The sequence below is a fragment of the Salvia splendens genome, chromosome 4, assembly GCF_004379255.2.
Source record: "Salvia splendens isolate huo1 chromosome 4, SspV2, whole genome shotgun sequence".
NCBI lineage: Eukaryota > Viridiplantae > Streptophyta > Magnoliopsida > Lamiales > Lamiaceae > Salvia > Salvia splendens.
In genome coordinates this window covers 2,149,327-2,165,403 of record NC_056035.1, presented here as the reverse complement: position 1 = coordinate 2,165,403, position 16,077 = coordinate 2,149,327, and the positions used below count along the sequence as shown (strand labels likewise).

The window sequence follows — 16,077 nt, the reverse complement described above, 5'->3', positions numbered from 1 at the left end:
TGAGTGCTTATCTGTACTTAAATTTAGTTTTCTGATACGGCAATATGTGCATGAGTTGTTGATCGGGCCAAAGAGTGCGAGTGTGATAGGGTTTAAGTTCCTATCGAAAGGTTTGTAGAGCACGCGAAGATTGAAAGGAGCAAAGAGATAATTCCCCAGTTGAAGTTCTAGGGTTTTTGGAACCAGAATGAGAATAGAAATTTATTTCATATTTCTCAATTATTTGAAATACGATAGAATTCTAAACCCTAACACATATCTTGCTAATCAAGAAACATAATTAAAATAAAAGAATACAAAAGATATGAAAAATGAATAAAGACAACTAACTAAAATAAAAGATACACCAAAATATTGGAGATGATGTTCGACGAGATTTGCTAAATCGAGAACCCTATCAGAGTGCATCGGCTGCAGCTGCTCTTCAAATCTGCAATACCTTTCTCGGCCGATGTGAGAACGCAAAGGCGCCAATGCAACTTGCCATCCTTGTTTTTCTTTTTGCGGACTGTATTTCACTTTGAAAAGATTGATATTCAATTCGATTTTTTCACCAATTTTTTTTTCCTAATTTTAAACCAAATGATCAAATTTACAATTAAAAATTGCAATATAATTAGACACAAATATCTACTCCACTAATACACAAACGCGTACCACAATCACGTCAAAACAAAGCGTCGCGAAGAAGCTACATTTTCTCAGAGAGAAAAATCCCACAAATTACGTTCCGCGGCGCGCTCGACTGCTCTCAGGTATTTTTTTTTTCAAACTGAATCCCGATTGACGGTGCTGCAACTTACGCTATTTTTCAGACCTAATCGTTGCACCGATTTTCATATTGACGCATATGTTGTACCGTTTGGACTTTAAATGAGGTGCAATCCGGTGGTAGAAAATGTGCATTCGTTGATTCACTTCTTCAAATTTGACGAAGTTCGTTGATTCTCTCATTTACCTTGAGTTCGTTGCAAAGTACGCCAGCTGATTAGTGTATAAATTTAGTTTTCTGATACGGCAACATGTGCATGAGAGAGTAAGAGCATCTACAACAGCGCCTTCACGTTTCTTAGCCGATATGAGCGCAGTGCAATTTGCTATCCCTGTTATTCTTTTTGCAGTCTTCTATTTTTAGTTCCAAATCAAATAATGTTAGTATTTGATAAGGTTGAAATTCAGTTTGATTTTTTTACAAAAAAAAATCAAAATAATATTCCTAATGTTAAACATGGTTGAATGATCATATTTATAATCACTCTCACCCGCATTTTCGATGTGGGGAGAAAGTTAACATAAAATTTGTAGGAGTAAAATGTGAATGACTTAAATTTCGACGTGGGATGGCCAACATAGCCGAACCAAAATTTGTAGCTTAGTGGTAAAATATGTAGGAGTAAAAATTTTGTTTTAGTTTTCACCTTGGTTGAAATTCAATTTGACCAACATTATTATTTTGCCTTTTATTTTCATTTTCCCGATTTTTTTCTTTCTTTCTCATTTTTTATTAGCATATTGGAATTAAGTTTTTGATGAAGTTTAACAGATTTTAAATTTCAATAATGTTTAATGAACTAAAAGATTTAATGATGTTTATTGAGTTAAAAGTTTTAAGGGAAAAGTTGTTGTACGCCCATTAATAGTGTAAGGGAATTTAGAGGGCTCGATCTATGTTGTGTACGTGTGTATGTCTTAACTCGTCTCGACTTGTTTGTTATTCTTCTAATGTATAGTTGGATTATTGCATTTCGTTTATATTATTATTATTATTATTATTATTATTATTATTATTATTATTATCTTTTGTATTGCATGTGGTATCAGATTTTTTAAATCTTCAATTATGAAGGGAGGTGTTCATGTATCATGCTAGTTAAATATGGTACATATCCATTATTGTTTTTTTATGGCGGTCATTAAAAATTTCAAAATTTTAATGATCCAGGTAAATACGCTTCACATTGCAAAGTGACTTTGCTGCACCTTCAAGCACTATAGTAAACATGAGTGTGGTAGGTTTCGATGTTGGGAACGAAAGTTGTGTTGTTGCTGTTGCAAGGAAAATAGGTATCAATGCTGTGCTCAACGATGAGCTCAAGCGCGAAACTCCTGCTGTTGTATGTTATGGGAAGAAGCAGCGATTCCTTGGAACAGCAAGTATGATGAATCCAATATATACAATGTCACAGATCAAACGTTTTATTGGACGCAAATTTTCGGATACCGTGTTGCAGAAGGATATCAAATCACTGCCGTTTTCAGTCACTGAAGGGCCTGATGGGTATCCCTTGATTCATGCTCAATATTTGGGAAAAAATAGGACCTTCACACCTACTCAGCTTTTAGGAATGGTACTTTCTGATTTGAAGATCATTGCAGAAAAGAACTTAAATGCTGCTGTTTTTGACTGTTGCATCGCGATACCTGTTTACTTCACTGATCTGCAGAGAAGAGCTGTTATAGATGCTGCGACCATTGCTGGTTTGAACCCTCTTCATCTCATTCATGAGGCAACAGCTACCGCTTTAGCTTATGGTATTTACAAGACCGACTTGCCTGTCAATGAACCAATTAATGTTGCATTTGTTGATATTGGTCATGCCAGTATGCAAGTATGCATTGCTGCCTTCAAGAAAGGTCAGCTGAAGATATTGGCTCATTCTTATGATCAGTGTTTAGGTGGAAGGGATTTTGATGAAGTGCTTATCCAACATTTTGCTGCAAAATTCAAGGATGAGTACAAGGTTGATTTTTATCAAAATGCAAGTGCTTGCCTAAGACTGCGTGCTGCTTGTGAGAAGTTGAAGAAGGTCCTGAGTGTAAATGCCGAGGCATCGTTGAACATCCAGTGTTTTATGGACGAGAAGGATGTTATAGGTTTTATTAAGAGAGATGATTTTGAGCAGATTAGTAATCCAATTTTGGAACGCATGAGAATGCCATTGGAGAAGGCTCTTGCTTGTGCCCGACTGACTACCCAGGATATACATTCTGTTGAAGTTGTTGGTTTAGGCTCTCGAGTTCCCATGATTACAAAAATATTGACAAAGTTTTTTGGAAAGGAGCCTGGACGAACAATGGATGCTAGTAAATGTGTGGCGGAAGGCAGTGCTCTGCAATGTGCTATTCTCAGCCCCACATTAAAAGTCCAAGATTTTCAGGTAAATGTTACTCCAGGAATCTAATGCAACATTGATGTATATGCCATTGGGTGATCCACAGCTTTATTCCATCTACTTTGGTTATGTTGATTAGCCAATAATATTTTCTTAGTTTCTTTCATGTGGTATCATTTTACTTGCTGTCATCAACAACTTGTTAAAACAATCTTGGTAATATGGTTTTGTAGTGTCCACACATTTATCTTATGCATTTCATTTTCGAACGGCTGAGTTCGTACTGCTTTGTAGAGTAGTGTGATCTATTATCACATGGTAGTTGAATTGACTTATGTATACTCTTCCCTCGTTTAGGTTATCGAGAGTTTTCCATTTCTCATTGTTTTGGTATGGAAATTACCTCCCCCTGATGATACACCAACTGGAGAAGCTGATAGGTGGCAGAGCACTGTCTTTTTCCCCCCGGGTAACCCCATGCCATGCCTTAAGGAGTTGACTTTCTATAGATCTGGCACCTTCACTATAGATGTACTGCATATCGATGGCAGTAAACCTTCGAATATTAGTACTTACACGGTAGCTTGTTGTGCATTCTTTCCATTCACTATTACATGTGTTTCCCTTACTTAACATATGACATATCCTCTTACTGGGTTCTGCAGATTGAACCTTTCCTGTCCACAAAAGGTGAAAAGGTAAAGTTGAAGGTCAAAGTGCATCTGAATCTTCATGGCGTTGTCTCGATCGAGTCTACAATGGTGAGCTTTCATTGTGAAGCTCACTAGATCCTTATGTATCTAATGATCTCACAAGCTCATAATTTTTTTTAGATTTTGTGCTGTGAACCATACCATTGTGCTTTCTTTTACTTGCATTTATATTCTTATTGCTCATTGCCGATCTATCATTGAGTTCTTTCTTGATCAATGAAACTGATGCTCTTTGAACTCCGAATAATATGCTACTCCTACTTGTTTTCAATTTGGATAGCATTCAATTCCATGAGATTTTGAATCAATAAGTTGGATGTTATGGTTTACATTTGGAATTGATTAAAGCATAGTACAAATTTCCAATCTGAGAATGGTATGTTTATTGAGCCAATCACGATAAATATTCTGGTTAGGAACTGGAGTAAATTTAAGTGAGTTTATTTTGGGATATGAACAATTTCATTGGTCTACTGCGATAGTTAATCTTAAGGTTATCCCTGCTATTTAGTTCCTGTTGGGAAGAGATTGAAATTTTAATTTGCCTACCTTGCTGCAGCTCGTAGAAGAGGAAGAGGTGGAAGTTCCAGTTGTGAAAGAGGAAAGAGATGATACTCGTCCCGGCAGCACTGAAACTGATGTCAATATTCAAGATGCTAACGCGGACGGCCATGGAGCTGAAAATGGTGTCCCGGAATCAGGAGATAAGACATCTCACATGGAAATGGATAAGGTTAATGAAAAATTTTCTAGTGATGATGATGGGTTCAACCTTGTTGATTTTGGTGCAGATTAGAAGTAGTTATCTTTTGTTATAGTAGTAGTACTATTTATTAGTTGATGATTTGTTTTAAGTCTTTTCTATTGGTGGAGTCTTAGAAATAGGTTTATTTGGTAGAGCTTGAGTAGGAGCTGAGTCATTTGTAATCTTCTTTGGTTATGATTTTATTGGTTGCTGATCTGTTCTTTATGTTCTGTCCGTGTGATATTCCTTCTACTTGGTGCGGTGAACGTGGATCCAACACAGAGCATCGAAGCTAGGCTCGAAGGATTAGCAAAGGCTATGGAGGATCAGGCCGCTCGCACTTCAGCTAGACTCGAAGGATTAGCGATGGCGATGGAGGATCAGGCTGCTCGCACTTCAGCTATGCTCGAAAGATTAGCGATGGCAATGGAGGATCGGGCCGCTCGCACTTCAGCGATCGAGGCAAAGTTCGACAATCTGGCAGCCAGTCAAAAATTCCAGTTCGACCTAATCATGCAACAAATTACTGCCTTGGGCAGCCGCATAGGTCTCAAGGAGTCAACATCCCGTACAGCAGCCGAGGAATCCACAATTCTGCGACATCAACAAACAATGGACCTTCCTACGTTTGATGGTAGCGACGCGCTCGCATGGCTAGCTAGTGTGGATCAGTATTTTCTAGTCCACAAGACGCCAGCGGAGAAACAGGTCGAGCTTGCCTTGGCTGCACTCTCTGGCCCCGCAATGTCTTGGATCCAGCTACTCCTCCGATGCAACCCTGACCTCACATGGGATCAGTTTACCCACGAGCTTCTCGTTCGTTTTGGGTCGGACCCGGCCTTAGACGGGCACGAGGCGCTGCCTACCCCGTCCCAAGAAGGGTCTCTCGACGACTATGTTGCAGAATTCGAAGAATGCCTCGCTCAACTTCCAGAGCTCGCTGAGAAGCAATATCTTGGATTATTTCTAGGGGGGTTGAAGCCCCACATCCGTATGCAGATACGTGATCCCACCATCACCACCTACACAGATGCTCTCCAAATGGCGAAGCATATTGATTTTGTCTTCAAGCGTATGTGGGATGAGGAGTTCAATCGACGTAGGCCAGCCGATCCCTCCCCAGCCTGAACAACAAGATTATGTTGGTTTTTAGTTGTTCATTTGATGCAAATTAGAACCAGTTATCTTTTCTTAACATGTTTAGTTGTGATTTTGAAGTGTTCATTTGTTTAAAGTGTATTAGTTGAATCTTAAGGGTGTCGTTTGCTGGGGTTTATATTGGAGTTATCTAACTCATAATGATCTAAAATGTGTGTTTTTATCATAGTTTACTTTATCTATCCTTACTATCAAATTGCCACTAAAAATGAAAATGAATACTAGTACTAGTATATAGTAGAGTTTGAATATGAGTGGAGTTCTACTATTTCTTATGCTCGTGGATAGTTTAAACTGAACCTTTTAACTTTTTTTTCTCGTAGCATAAAACGTGGTGCGATTTAATTTCATTTGAGCATATGATACTTCATATGGGTAGTATGCGTGCTAACTAGTACTTTCTCAGTCTACCATTAGAGCACCCGCAACGCGATTTCGTTCCGGAGAAACGGAACCGCGGCGGCACGCGTTGCAGCCGCCCGTGTCGTCGCCATTCCGTGCCGGTGCCGTGCCGGGTGCCTTTCCCGCGAGACGCGGCACGACACGTTCCGCCACGCGCCGAGGCGACGTGGCATCCTCCCATTCGACGCGTGACGCTCACTCGCTGCCCCGCGAGTGGGCGTCGTCACAGTGACGCAATAATTCGTTTTTTTAAAAAAAAATTCGAATTTAATAATAAAAATTTTTTTGCAACGATATTGTTACCGTTTTTTTGCCGTTTTTTATTTATTTATTTACTCTATAAATACTCATATTTCATACTCATTTCACTCACAAACACACATCTATTCCTCTCAAATCCTCTCTATTTCCACCCCAATTTTCATCTCAAATCAACTCTGTTTTTCTTCTCACAAATTTAATCAAACTAATGGATCCTTTTGAACAAATGCGTCAAATATTGGAACAATCACTTGAAGAAGATCGACGACGGGAGGCGGAAGAAGCCGCGCCGCCCCAACGACGCTCCCGTACGTACATCCATCGTAACCGGGAGGAAGCCGCCGCAAGGTTAGTACGCAACTGCTTCTGCGATAACCCGGTTTGGGGAGATACGTACTTCCGTCGCCCCGGCTCGTACGTGGTTCATGGAGAACATGGTCGACATCATGTATACGTGCATAATCTTGCACAACATGATTGTCCAAGACGAAGGACCCGAGGCGGGAAATTGGTTCGACCCCGAATCCCCCGGAAGCTCAACCGCAAGTAGTCCGTCTCGAAGTGGAGCGCATCCGTCTATACAAGAACGGTTATCTATTCGTGCAAGGACACGCGACTCTAGCGCACACACCCAACTCCAACACGATCTAATTGAGCACATTTGGGCAAACTTTGGCGGATGAAATTATTAAAATTGTGTACTTTTATTTTTTTATGATTTTAATTGTGTGCTTTTGATTTTTTTAAGTTTAAGTTGTAACTTTGTTTTAATGTTGTGTGTTTTTTAATAAAGTGTGTTTGTTTTTTATTAAAGTGTGTTTGTTTTAATTGAATTGAGTTGGAAATAAAAATAAAAATGAAATTGAATGAATAGTAATTTAAGGAACGGTTAAGGAACGGTTAAGGAACGGAGGGTTGCAGGTTCCGTTCCTTAGTTAAGGAATTGAGTAAAAAAGTACAGTAGGGCCCGCAAATATTAGTTTAAGGAACGGTTTAAGAACGGTATAGGAACAGCGTTGTGGATGACCTTAATAGTCTCATTTTAACTCGGTATGAGTTTTAAAAAAATGTTTTAACATGTGCATGAGATGTTGATCGGGCAAAGAGAGTAACTCGTCCCAGCTTATATGTCATTCTTCTAATAGGAGTATATATTATTGACGGATCCAATTATTGCAATTTTTAATCAATTAATGATTGCACATATATTGTAATTATTTTTGTTGATATTAGATGGGTGTTGGGTTTTTGAAAAAAAAAATCGATTCGTGAATGGAGATGGTCCATGAAATCGTGCTAGTTAAGTTAGGCTGCTGCATACATATTCTTGTTAACTCAAATCTTAAAATGCTAATTTTCCCGCCGCTTTTTTTGGAGCGAGTAGATTGGTTTGGGCTGTGAGCATACTTTGTTTGGGCTGACAGCAGCCCACCGGCCTATTTCAACAAGACGTGCGGCTGTCTAATTTTGTTATAGCCATTACGGATTTACGGCGTGCTTCGACTGCTGATTATATTTTACTCATTCAATGGGCTGAAATTTTTATTACGTACTACATTTCATATTTCATGTGTATTTATTTGGAATTATTTCATTAACAATAACATATCCGTAGTAGAATGGAAGAGTATAGAAATTAAATACTCCCCTCCGTCCCACAAATATTGTCTCATTTTTCCATTTCCGTCTATCTCATACCATTTGTCTTATTTCACTTTTTACCATTTTTGGCAGTAGACCTCATATTCCACTAACTCATTCCTACTCACATTTTATTATAAAACTAATATATAAAAGTAAGACTCACATTCTACTAATTTTTTTAACTCACTTTTTATTACATTTCTTAAAATCCGTGGTCGGTCAGAGTGAGACAATTTTTATGAAATAGAGAGTATATTAATAATCAACTTTGATTATATCCCCACGTCTCGAAAAATAGCGCATGTCTTGGTGCAGTAGAAGTATTAGGCCATCCACAATAGGCGCCCAACGACCGCCCAGCCGAGCGCCGGCGCTGGGCGGTTCGCTGGGCGATCTATTGCAGCCGCCCAGCGGGCGATTGGAGAGAGAAACCGCGCAGCGCTGGGCGGTCGCGTGGCGCTGGGCGGTGCGCTGGGCGATCCGCTCGGCGCTATTGCAGCGCCCGGATCGCCCAGCGCGATTTTTTTTAAAATTCGAATTTTTGAAATTCGAATTTTTTAAAAAAAATCAAATATAAAAAAATATTATTTATTTATAAAAATTGTTTTCTATATATAAAAATCAATTTTTATAAATAAATTTATACTAGAAATTCGTAATAGCCCATATATATTTAATGGGCTTGCGAATTTATGAAACTCATTCATGGTTGTCTCTCTTTTATAGAGACATCCTTGAATGTTTTATGTTCCACTTTCGATGTGGGACAAACTCATTCTTGGTTGCCTCTATTTTATAGAGACATCCTTGAATGTTTTATGTTCCACTTTCGATGTGGGACAAACTCTTTCAAGGATGTTTCTCTTTTATAGAGAGATATCCTTGAATGTTTTATGTTCCACTTTCGATGTGGGACAATCTCATTCAAGGATGTTTCTCTTTTATAGAGAGATATCCTTGAATGTTTTATGTTCCACTTTCGATGTGGGACAAACTCATTCAAGGATGTTTCTCTTTTATAGAGAGATATCCTTGAATGTTTTATGTTCCACTTTCGATGTGGGACAAACTCATTCAAGGATGTTTCTCTTTTATAGAGAGATATCCTTGAATGTTTTATGTTCCACTTTCGATGTGGGACAATCTCATTCAAGGATTTTCTATAAAATTGTATTTTAAATTATGTCATTTTTATTTTTTTAAGATTTTAATTATGTCTTTTTTTTTATTTTTTAACTTTAAGTTGTAATGTTATTTTAAATTTTCATTTGTAAATTTAATTAATGTAATTTTTTTTAATTATGTAATTTTTAAATTTTATTAATATTAGTGAATTTTCCCGTATATGTCTCGTAAATTAAATTTCGTATATTGCGTTATTGTTAATTATTGCATTTTGTATATATTTGTTAATAGTGATGTGGATAGTATGTGGCTAGGCTATGGCTGGGCTATTGCTGGGCTATTTGCTTGTTTTAATGATGTGGCATGATGATTTTTAGTGCTGATGATGTGGCAGTGGCTAGGCTATGGTTGGGCTATTGCTGGGCTATTTCTATTGTGGATGGTCTTAGTAAAAGTTAGATAGTGCAGTTTATAAGTGGAGGATGGCTTGGTTTAGTTTGCGCGTGTTTAAATGAAACTATATAATAAAGAAAAATATTTTATCAATTGACTTGTGTTTTACAGTCAAAATGCCTTTTGAATATTACTAGCAGTAGGATAGGGGATAGGAACCCAGTATTTTATTTTATTTCGAAAGAGAATAATCTCTTCGTATAATTAGTTAGCTTATTTTATACTATATTTTATTCTTTAGTTGTTATGATTTAATTTACTTTTCCTAATAGTTAGAATTTGATTTACTTTCCTAATTTATAATTTTATACTACACATGTTATATAAATATATGTGAAGTCTTTTATTATTATTAAGCAGAATGAATTAAATTAATATTTATCATTCTCTCAATTACAATTTCTCCCTTCTCAAAACCGATTTGTCTCCCAATCTCTCTCAATTCACGTCAATCATCTCTATGTGCTATACCAACTGATAGGGAAGATAAACCCTATCATAGTATATATGGATACGTATAAATTATCACGAGTTTTATGCAATAAAAATATGGGATAATATGAAGGTCGAATAATTTTGAATATAAATGTTATGGCGCATAACTTGTGGGAATACTATCAAATATAATTTGGACTATCAATATTCCAATCTGTCATATTTTTTTTGGACAATATTTTTCCAACAAAATAAAGTGGAACACAAGCGTGTGGCACGATCACGCCCACAACGCAGAAGCCCACAACGCAGAAGCCCTAACGACGTTCGTGTTTAAGAAGGAAGTGTGTATTTTTATTCTCATTCTGAGTCACAGACTGACAGTATCGTCGAAAGAGTAAAAAATCCCACAAATTACGTTCCGCGGCGCGCTCGACTGCTCTCAGCTCAGGTATTTTTTCTTACGTTATTTTTCAGACATAATCGTTGCACCGATTTTCCTTTTGTTTTATCGACGCATATGCTGTGTTGTGTGGACTTTTAATGGATGCAATTGCAAACCGCTAGTAGAATTGTGGATTCACTCCGTCAAATTTGACCTAGTTTGTGTCTTCGTTAGCTATCATTTAAATTGAGTTCGTTGCAAAGTATGAGTGCTGATTACTAGTAGTATATGAATTTAGTTTTCTGATACGGCAATATGTGCATGAGATGTTGATCATCTGCAACTGCGGCTGTTCGATGCTCACCTTCACGTTTCTCTGCCGATGTGAGCGCAATGCAACTTGCCATCATTGTTGTTCATCATGTAGACTTCCATGTTTAGTTCGAAATTTTGACCAACATTTTCGAAACAAAATTTGTACCTTCTAAAAAAAAGTGTATAGTTTTCACCTTGGTTCGAAATTCAATTCGTCCAACATTGTTATTTTGCCTTTTCTTTTCATTTTTACCGATATGTTTGTTTAATTTATTTTTTTGAATTTTCTCACTTTTTGTTAGCATATTGGAATTAAGTTTTTAATGAAGTTTAAGAAATTTTAAATTTGAATATACAGGTTTATTGAACTAAAAAGTTTAATGAAGTTTGTTGAGTTAAAAGTTTTAAGGGAAAAGTTGTTGTGAACCCATTAATAATGTAAGGGAATTAAGAGGGCTTGATCTCTGTTGTGTACGCCTTAACTCATCTCGGCTTGTTTGTTATTCTTCTAATGTATACTGTTCGCGGACCGGATTCTTGCATTTTTAATCTAGATTATTGCAACATTAGATTAATGACTACATGTGTATAAGTATTATCTTTTGTTACTCATTGGGTATCAGTTTTTTGCAAATCTTCAATTAATGAAGGGAGGTTTTCATGGAATCATGCTAGTTAAATTTGGTACATATCCATTATTGTTTTTCTTGGTGATCAGTAGAAATTTCAAAAATTTAATGATCCAGGTAAATACGTGTGACGTTGTAGAGAGACTTTTCTGCACCTATAGTAAACATGAGTGTGGTAGGTTTTGATGTTGGGACCGAAAGTGGTGTTGTTGCTGTTGCAAGACAAATGGGTATCAATTCTGTGCTCAATGATGAGCCCAAGCGCGAAACTCCTGCTGTGGTATGCTTTGGCAAGAAGCAGCGATTCCTTGGAACAGCAGGGGCTGCATCAAGTACGATGAATCCAAAATATACAATATCACAGATCAAAAGTTTCATTGGACTCAAATTTTCTGATGCAGAGTTGCAGAAGGATATCAAATCATTGCCATTTTCAGTCACTGAAGGGCCTGATGGATATCCCTTGATTCATGCTCAGTATTTGGGAGAAAATAGGACCTTCACACTTTTAGGAATAGTTCTTTCTGATTTGAAGATTATTGCTGAAAAGAACTTAAATTCTGCCGTTGTGGACTGCTGCATCGGGATACCTGTTTACTTCACCGATCTGCAGAGAAGAGCTGTTATAGATGCTGCGACTATTGCTGGTTTGCACCCTCTTCATCTCATTCATGAGACAACAGCTACCGCATTAGCTTATGGTATTTACAAGACTGATTTACCTGAAAATGAACCAATGAATGTTGCATTTGTCGATGTTGGTCATGCCAGTATGCAAGTATGCATTGCTGCCTTCAAGAAAGGTCAACTGAAGATATTGGCTCATTCTTATGATCAGTGTTTGGGTGGAAGGGATTTTGATGAGGTTCTTTTTCAACATTTTGCTGCGACATTCAAGGATGAGTACAAGATTGATGTTTATCAAAATGCAAGGGCTTGCTTGAGATTGCCGGCTGCTTGTGAGAAGTTGAAGAAGGTCCTTAGTGAAAATGCTGAGGCATCCTTGAACATCGAGTGTTTAATGGACGGTAAGGATGTTATAGGTTTTATTAGGAGGGATGAATTTGAGCAAATTAGTATTCCAATTTTGGAACGTGTGAGAAAGCCATTGGTGAAGGCTCTTGCTGGTGCTGGACTGACTACCCAGGATATACATTCTATTGAAGTTGTTGGTTCAGGCTCTCGAGTTCCAGCGATAATCAAAATATTGACCGAGTTTTTTGGAAAGGAGCCTAGACAAACAATGAATGCTAGTCAATGTGTGGCGGAAGGCAGTGCTCTGCAATGTGCTATTCTCAGCCCAACATTTCAAGTTCAAGATTTCCAGGTAAGTGTTACTCCAGGAAGCTGTTCACTACTATAGCGAGATGGTAGTATGACCACAGTTTTCAGTTTTGAGTGCTTTATTATATCTGCAAGTATTAATAGATATATAATTTTTTATTGTAATGCAACGTTGATGTTTATGCCATTGGGTGATCCACAACTTTATTTCATCTACTTTGGTTTTGTTGATTTCTCAAAAATATTTCCTTAGTCTTGTTTTGTGTGGCTGTCATTGTACTTGTTATCACCAACTTGTTAAAACAATTTTTTAATACTATAGTTTTGTAGTGTCTACGCATTTATCTTATGCACTATAAACAGCTTATTTCATACTAGTTTTGTAGAGTGGGTGATCTTTGGATAATTATTAATACATGATAATTGCACTGACTTATGTATGCTCTTCCCTCGTGTAGGTTTTTGAGAGTTTTCCATTTTCCATTGTTTTGTCATGGAAAATGTCTGATGATACACAAACTGGAGCAGCTGATAGGCGGCAGAGCACTGTCGTTTTCCCCCCCGGTAACCCCATGCCAAGTGTTAAGGCATTGACTTTCTACAGATCTGGCACCTTCACTCTAGATGTACACTATATTGACGACAGTGAACCTCCGAATATTAGTACTTACATGGTAGCTTGTTGTGCATTCTTTCCAGTCACTATTACATGTGCTTCCCTTACTTTATACATGACCTTTTCTCGTACTGGGCTCTGCAGATCGGACCTTTCCAGTCCACAAATGATAAAAGGGCAAAGTTGAAGCTCACAATGCGTCTGAATGTCCATGGAATTGTCTCGATCGAGTCGGCAGTCGTAAGCTTTCAGTGTGACACTCACTAATCCTTCTTTATCTATTGAGTTGGATGTGTTTATGGTTATAATTAGAATTGATAAATATTATAGTAGGAACTGAAGCAAATTTAAGTAAGTTTATTTGGGATATGTGCAGTTTCATTGGTCTACTTTGATGATTAATCTTAAGGTTATCCCTGCTATTTAGTCCGTGTGGGGAAGACGACTTTACCCTTGAAATTTTAATTGGCATACCTGGCTGCAGATCAAAGACGGGGTAAATGTGAAAGTTCCAGTTGTGAAAGAGCCAGCTAAAGAGGGGACCCAGATGAAAACAGATGATGTTCATCCCAGCAGTTCTGAAACTGATGTCAATATGCAAGACGCTAAGAAGGATGGCCATGGAGCTGAAAATGGTGTCCTGGAATCAGGAGATAAGGAATCTCAGATGGAAGTGGATAAGGTTAGCTTTAAATGACAATTTATGTTGTGATGATGTCCTTGCTGATTTTGGTGCAGATTAGGAGTAGTTATCTTCTGTTATGATTTTATTAGTTGTTGATTTGTTTAAAGAGTCTTGTTATTGGTGTAGTCTTAGAAATAGGTTTATTTGGTAGAGCTTGAGTAGGAGCTGAGTTATTATGCAATCTTTGGTTTTGATTTTATTGGTTGCTGATCAGTTCTTTATATTTTGTCCGTGTGATATTCCTTCTTTTTGGTGCGGTGAACGCAGAACATGGAAGCTAGGCTTGAAGGATTAGCGATGGCGATGGAGGATCAGGCTGCTCGCACTTCAGCGATCGAGGCAAAGTTCGACCTAATTAATAAACAAATCGCTGCCTTGGGCAGCCGCATAGGTCTCAAAGAGTCAACATCCTGTACAGCAGCTGAGGAATCCACAACTCTGCCATATCAGCAAACGGTAGACCTTCCTAAGTTTGATGGTAGCAACGCGCTTGCATGGCTTGCTAGTGCGGATCACTATTTTCTAGTCCACAAGATGCCAATGGAGAAACGGGCCGAGCTTGCCTTGACCGCACTCTCCGGCCCCGCGATGTCTTGGATCCAGTTACTCCTACGCCGCAGCCCTGACCTCACGTGGGATCAGTTTACCACCGAGCTTCTCATTCGTTTTGGGTCCGAACCGACTTTAGACGGGTACGAGTCGCTGCGTACCACATCCCAAGAAGGGTCTCTCGACGACTATATTGCCAAATTCGAAGGACGCCTCGCTCAACTTCCGGAACTCGCTGAGAAGCAATATCTTGGATATTTTCTAGGGGGATTGAATCCCCAGATCCGTATGCAGATTCGTGATCCAACCACCATCACCACCTATACAGCTGCACTAAAAATGGCCAAGCATATTGATTCTGTCTTCAAGTGTATGCCGAATGAGGAGTGCAAGCGACGTAAGGTAGCCGATCGTGCAGAAATTATACATGGAGGTCTCGCTGCCTCTGATGTGCAGAAAGCTGTCAAGGAGTTTGACATGGCATATATTGCTAAGCTGAATGAGCTCAACAAGGTGGATTTCGTGTGTTCATCTATTCTCACCCCCCCCCCCCCCACACACACACTTGTTTTCTCCTACTATCTACAACGATGACAATGTCAATTTTCGGCTGTCCCCTCCTTTAGCAAGGTGATCTCATTGAGGAGCGCTTCAAGGAGAATTCCGAGAGAGGATCTGTGATCAACCAGCTTATTTATTGCATCAATAGTTACAGGGAAGCAGCAATGTCGAACGATTCCAAGTTTGATCACATTGACCTGGCCGAGAAACAAAAGGTGTGTTTCCCTACTCAACGTTGCTTATTCGGAAACAGTTCTTTGAACACCACTTGAGTCCGTCTTCCTTTAACTCTTCAGGTTTTGAGTGAATGTGTTGAAGCTGAAGCTTGGCTTAGAGAGAAGCAACAGCGCCAGGATACACTTCCCAAGTACACGCCTCCCGTTCTCTTGTCAGCTGACGTTAGGAAGAAGGCTGAATCTCTCGACAGGTTTATCTTTGACAGACACATTAAATTTGATTCGTTGTGAGATGGTGGTCGTTATAGTTTCTCAAGAAAAACGATATGCTTCGACAGGTTCTGTAGGCCGATAATGACGAAGCCAAAGCCAGCAAAACCATCCGCTCCCGAGCCATCATCCGCCTTCCGGAGGTGAAAATCCTCAAGGAACAGAGAATGGCAGCTGGCACCGGAATCGAAGAAGCTCAACCTGCCACAGGGCCAATGGAAACAGATAAACCCGAGAGCGAACCAATCTTAAATATGCAGCAAACATACTTTGTTTCAGCAGTTTTTCGTATATATAATCAGTTGGTGAGGAATTATATTACTAAGTGTATCTAATATTTGTTTTTATTTTACAATATCTTGGAGTTGCCTCTTGTTTTTATTTTATGTATCTAATTTCAGCTGTAGTTTTCTGAAGAGTTTTATCTGTGATCACGTATATATTTTTGAAGAATATCATTAATGCTCGTCCCTGTGGTGATTGATTCAGAATCCCGACTTATTGATTGGATGGTAAATTAGTTACTAACAAAATGAGGGTAGACTATAAAGGAAGTGT

General features: G+C 38.5%; 1 protein-coding gene and 1 pseudogene across 2 annotated transcripts; both read left to right on the top strand.

The window, feature by feature from the left end:
• The first annotated feature begins 656 nt into the window (after positions 1-656).
• On the top strand, positions 657-5,880 carry LOC121801561 (heat shock 70 kDa protein 15-like). Of its 2 annotated transcripts, none has more exons than XM_042201077.1 (6): positions 657-755; positions 1,943-3,158; positions 3,471-3,692; positions 3,779-3,874; positions 4,386-4,559; positions 4,854-5,880. In XM_042201077.1, exons 2-6 carry the CDS (start codon positions 2,001-2,003, stop codon positions 5,697-5,699), a joined length of 2,496 nt encoding a protein of 831 aa, XP_042057011.1. In that variant the 5' UTR covers positions 657-755; positions 1,943-2,000; the 3' UTR covers positions 5,700-5,880. The 2 variants fall into 2 exon arrangements, with proteins under 2 accessions (XP_042057011.1, XP_042057010.1); XM_042201076.1 differs by lacking the exon at positions 657-755 and adding an exon at positions 793-1,036.
• A 4,474-nt stretch (positions 5,881-10,354) lies between these two features.
• Positions 10,355-15,871, top strand: LOC121798630 (annotated as a pseudogene).
• The last annotated feature ends 206 nt before the right edge of the window (positions 15,872-16,077 follow it).

Bases quoted from the DNA above. Each gene is read 5' to 3' on its own strand.
- LOC121801561 (XM_042201077.1), top strand. From the start codon at position 2,001: ATGAGTGTGGTAGGTTTCGATGTTGGGAACGAAAGTTGTGTTGTTGCT. The intron at 3,159-3,470 runs GTAAATGTTACT...TCCCTCGTTTAG, and splicing joins TAAAAGTCCAAGATTTTCAG to GTTATCGAGAGTTTTCCATT. The intron at 3,693-3,778 runs GTAGCTTGTTGT...TGGGTTCTGCAG, and splicing joins CGAATATTAGTACTTACACG to ATTGAACCTTTCCTGTCCAC.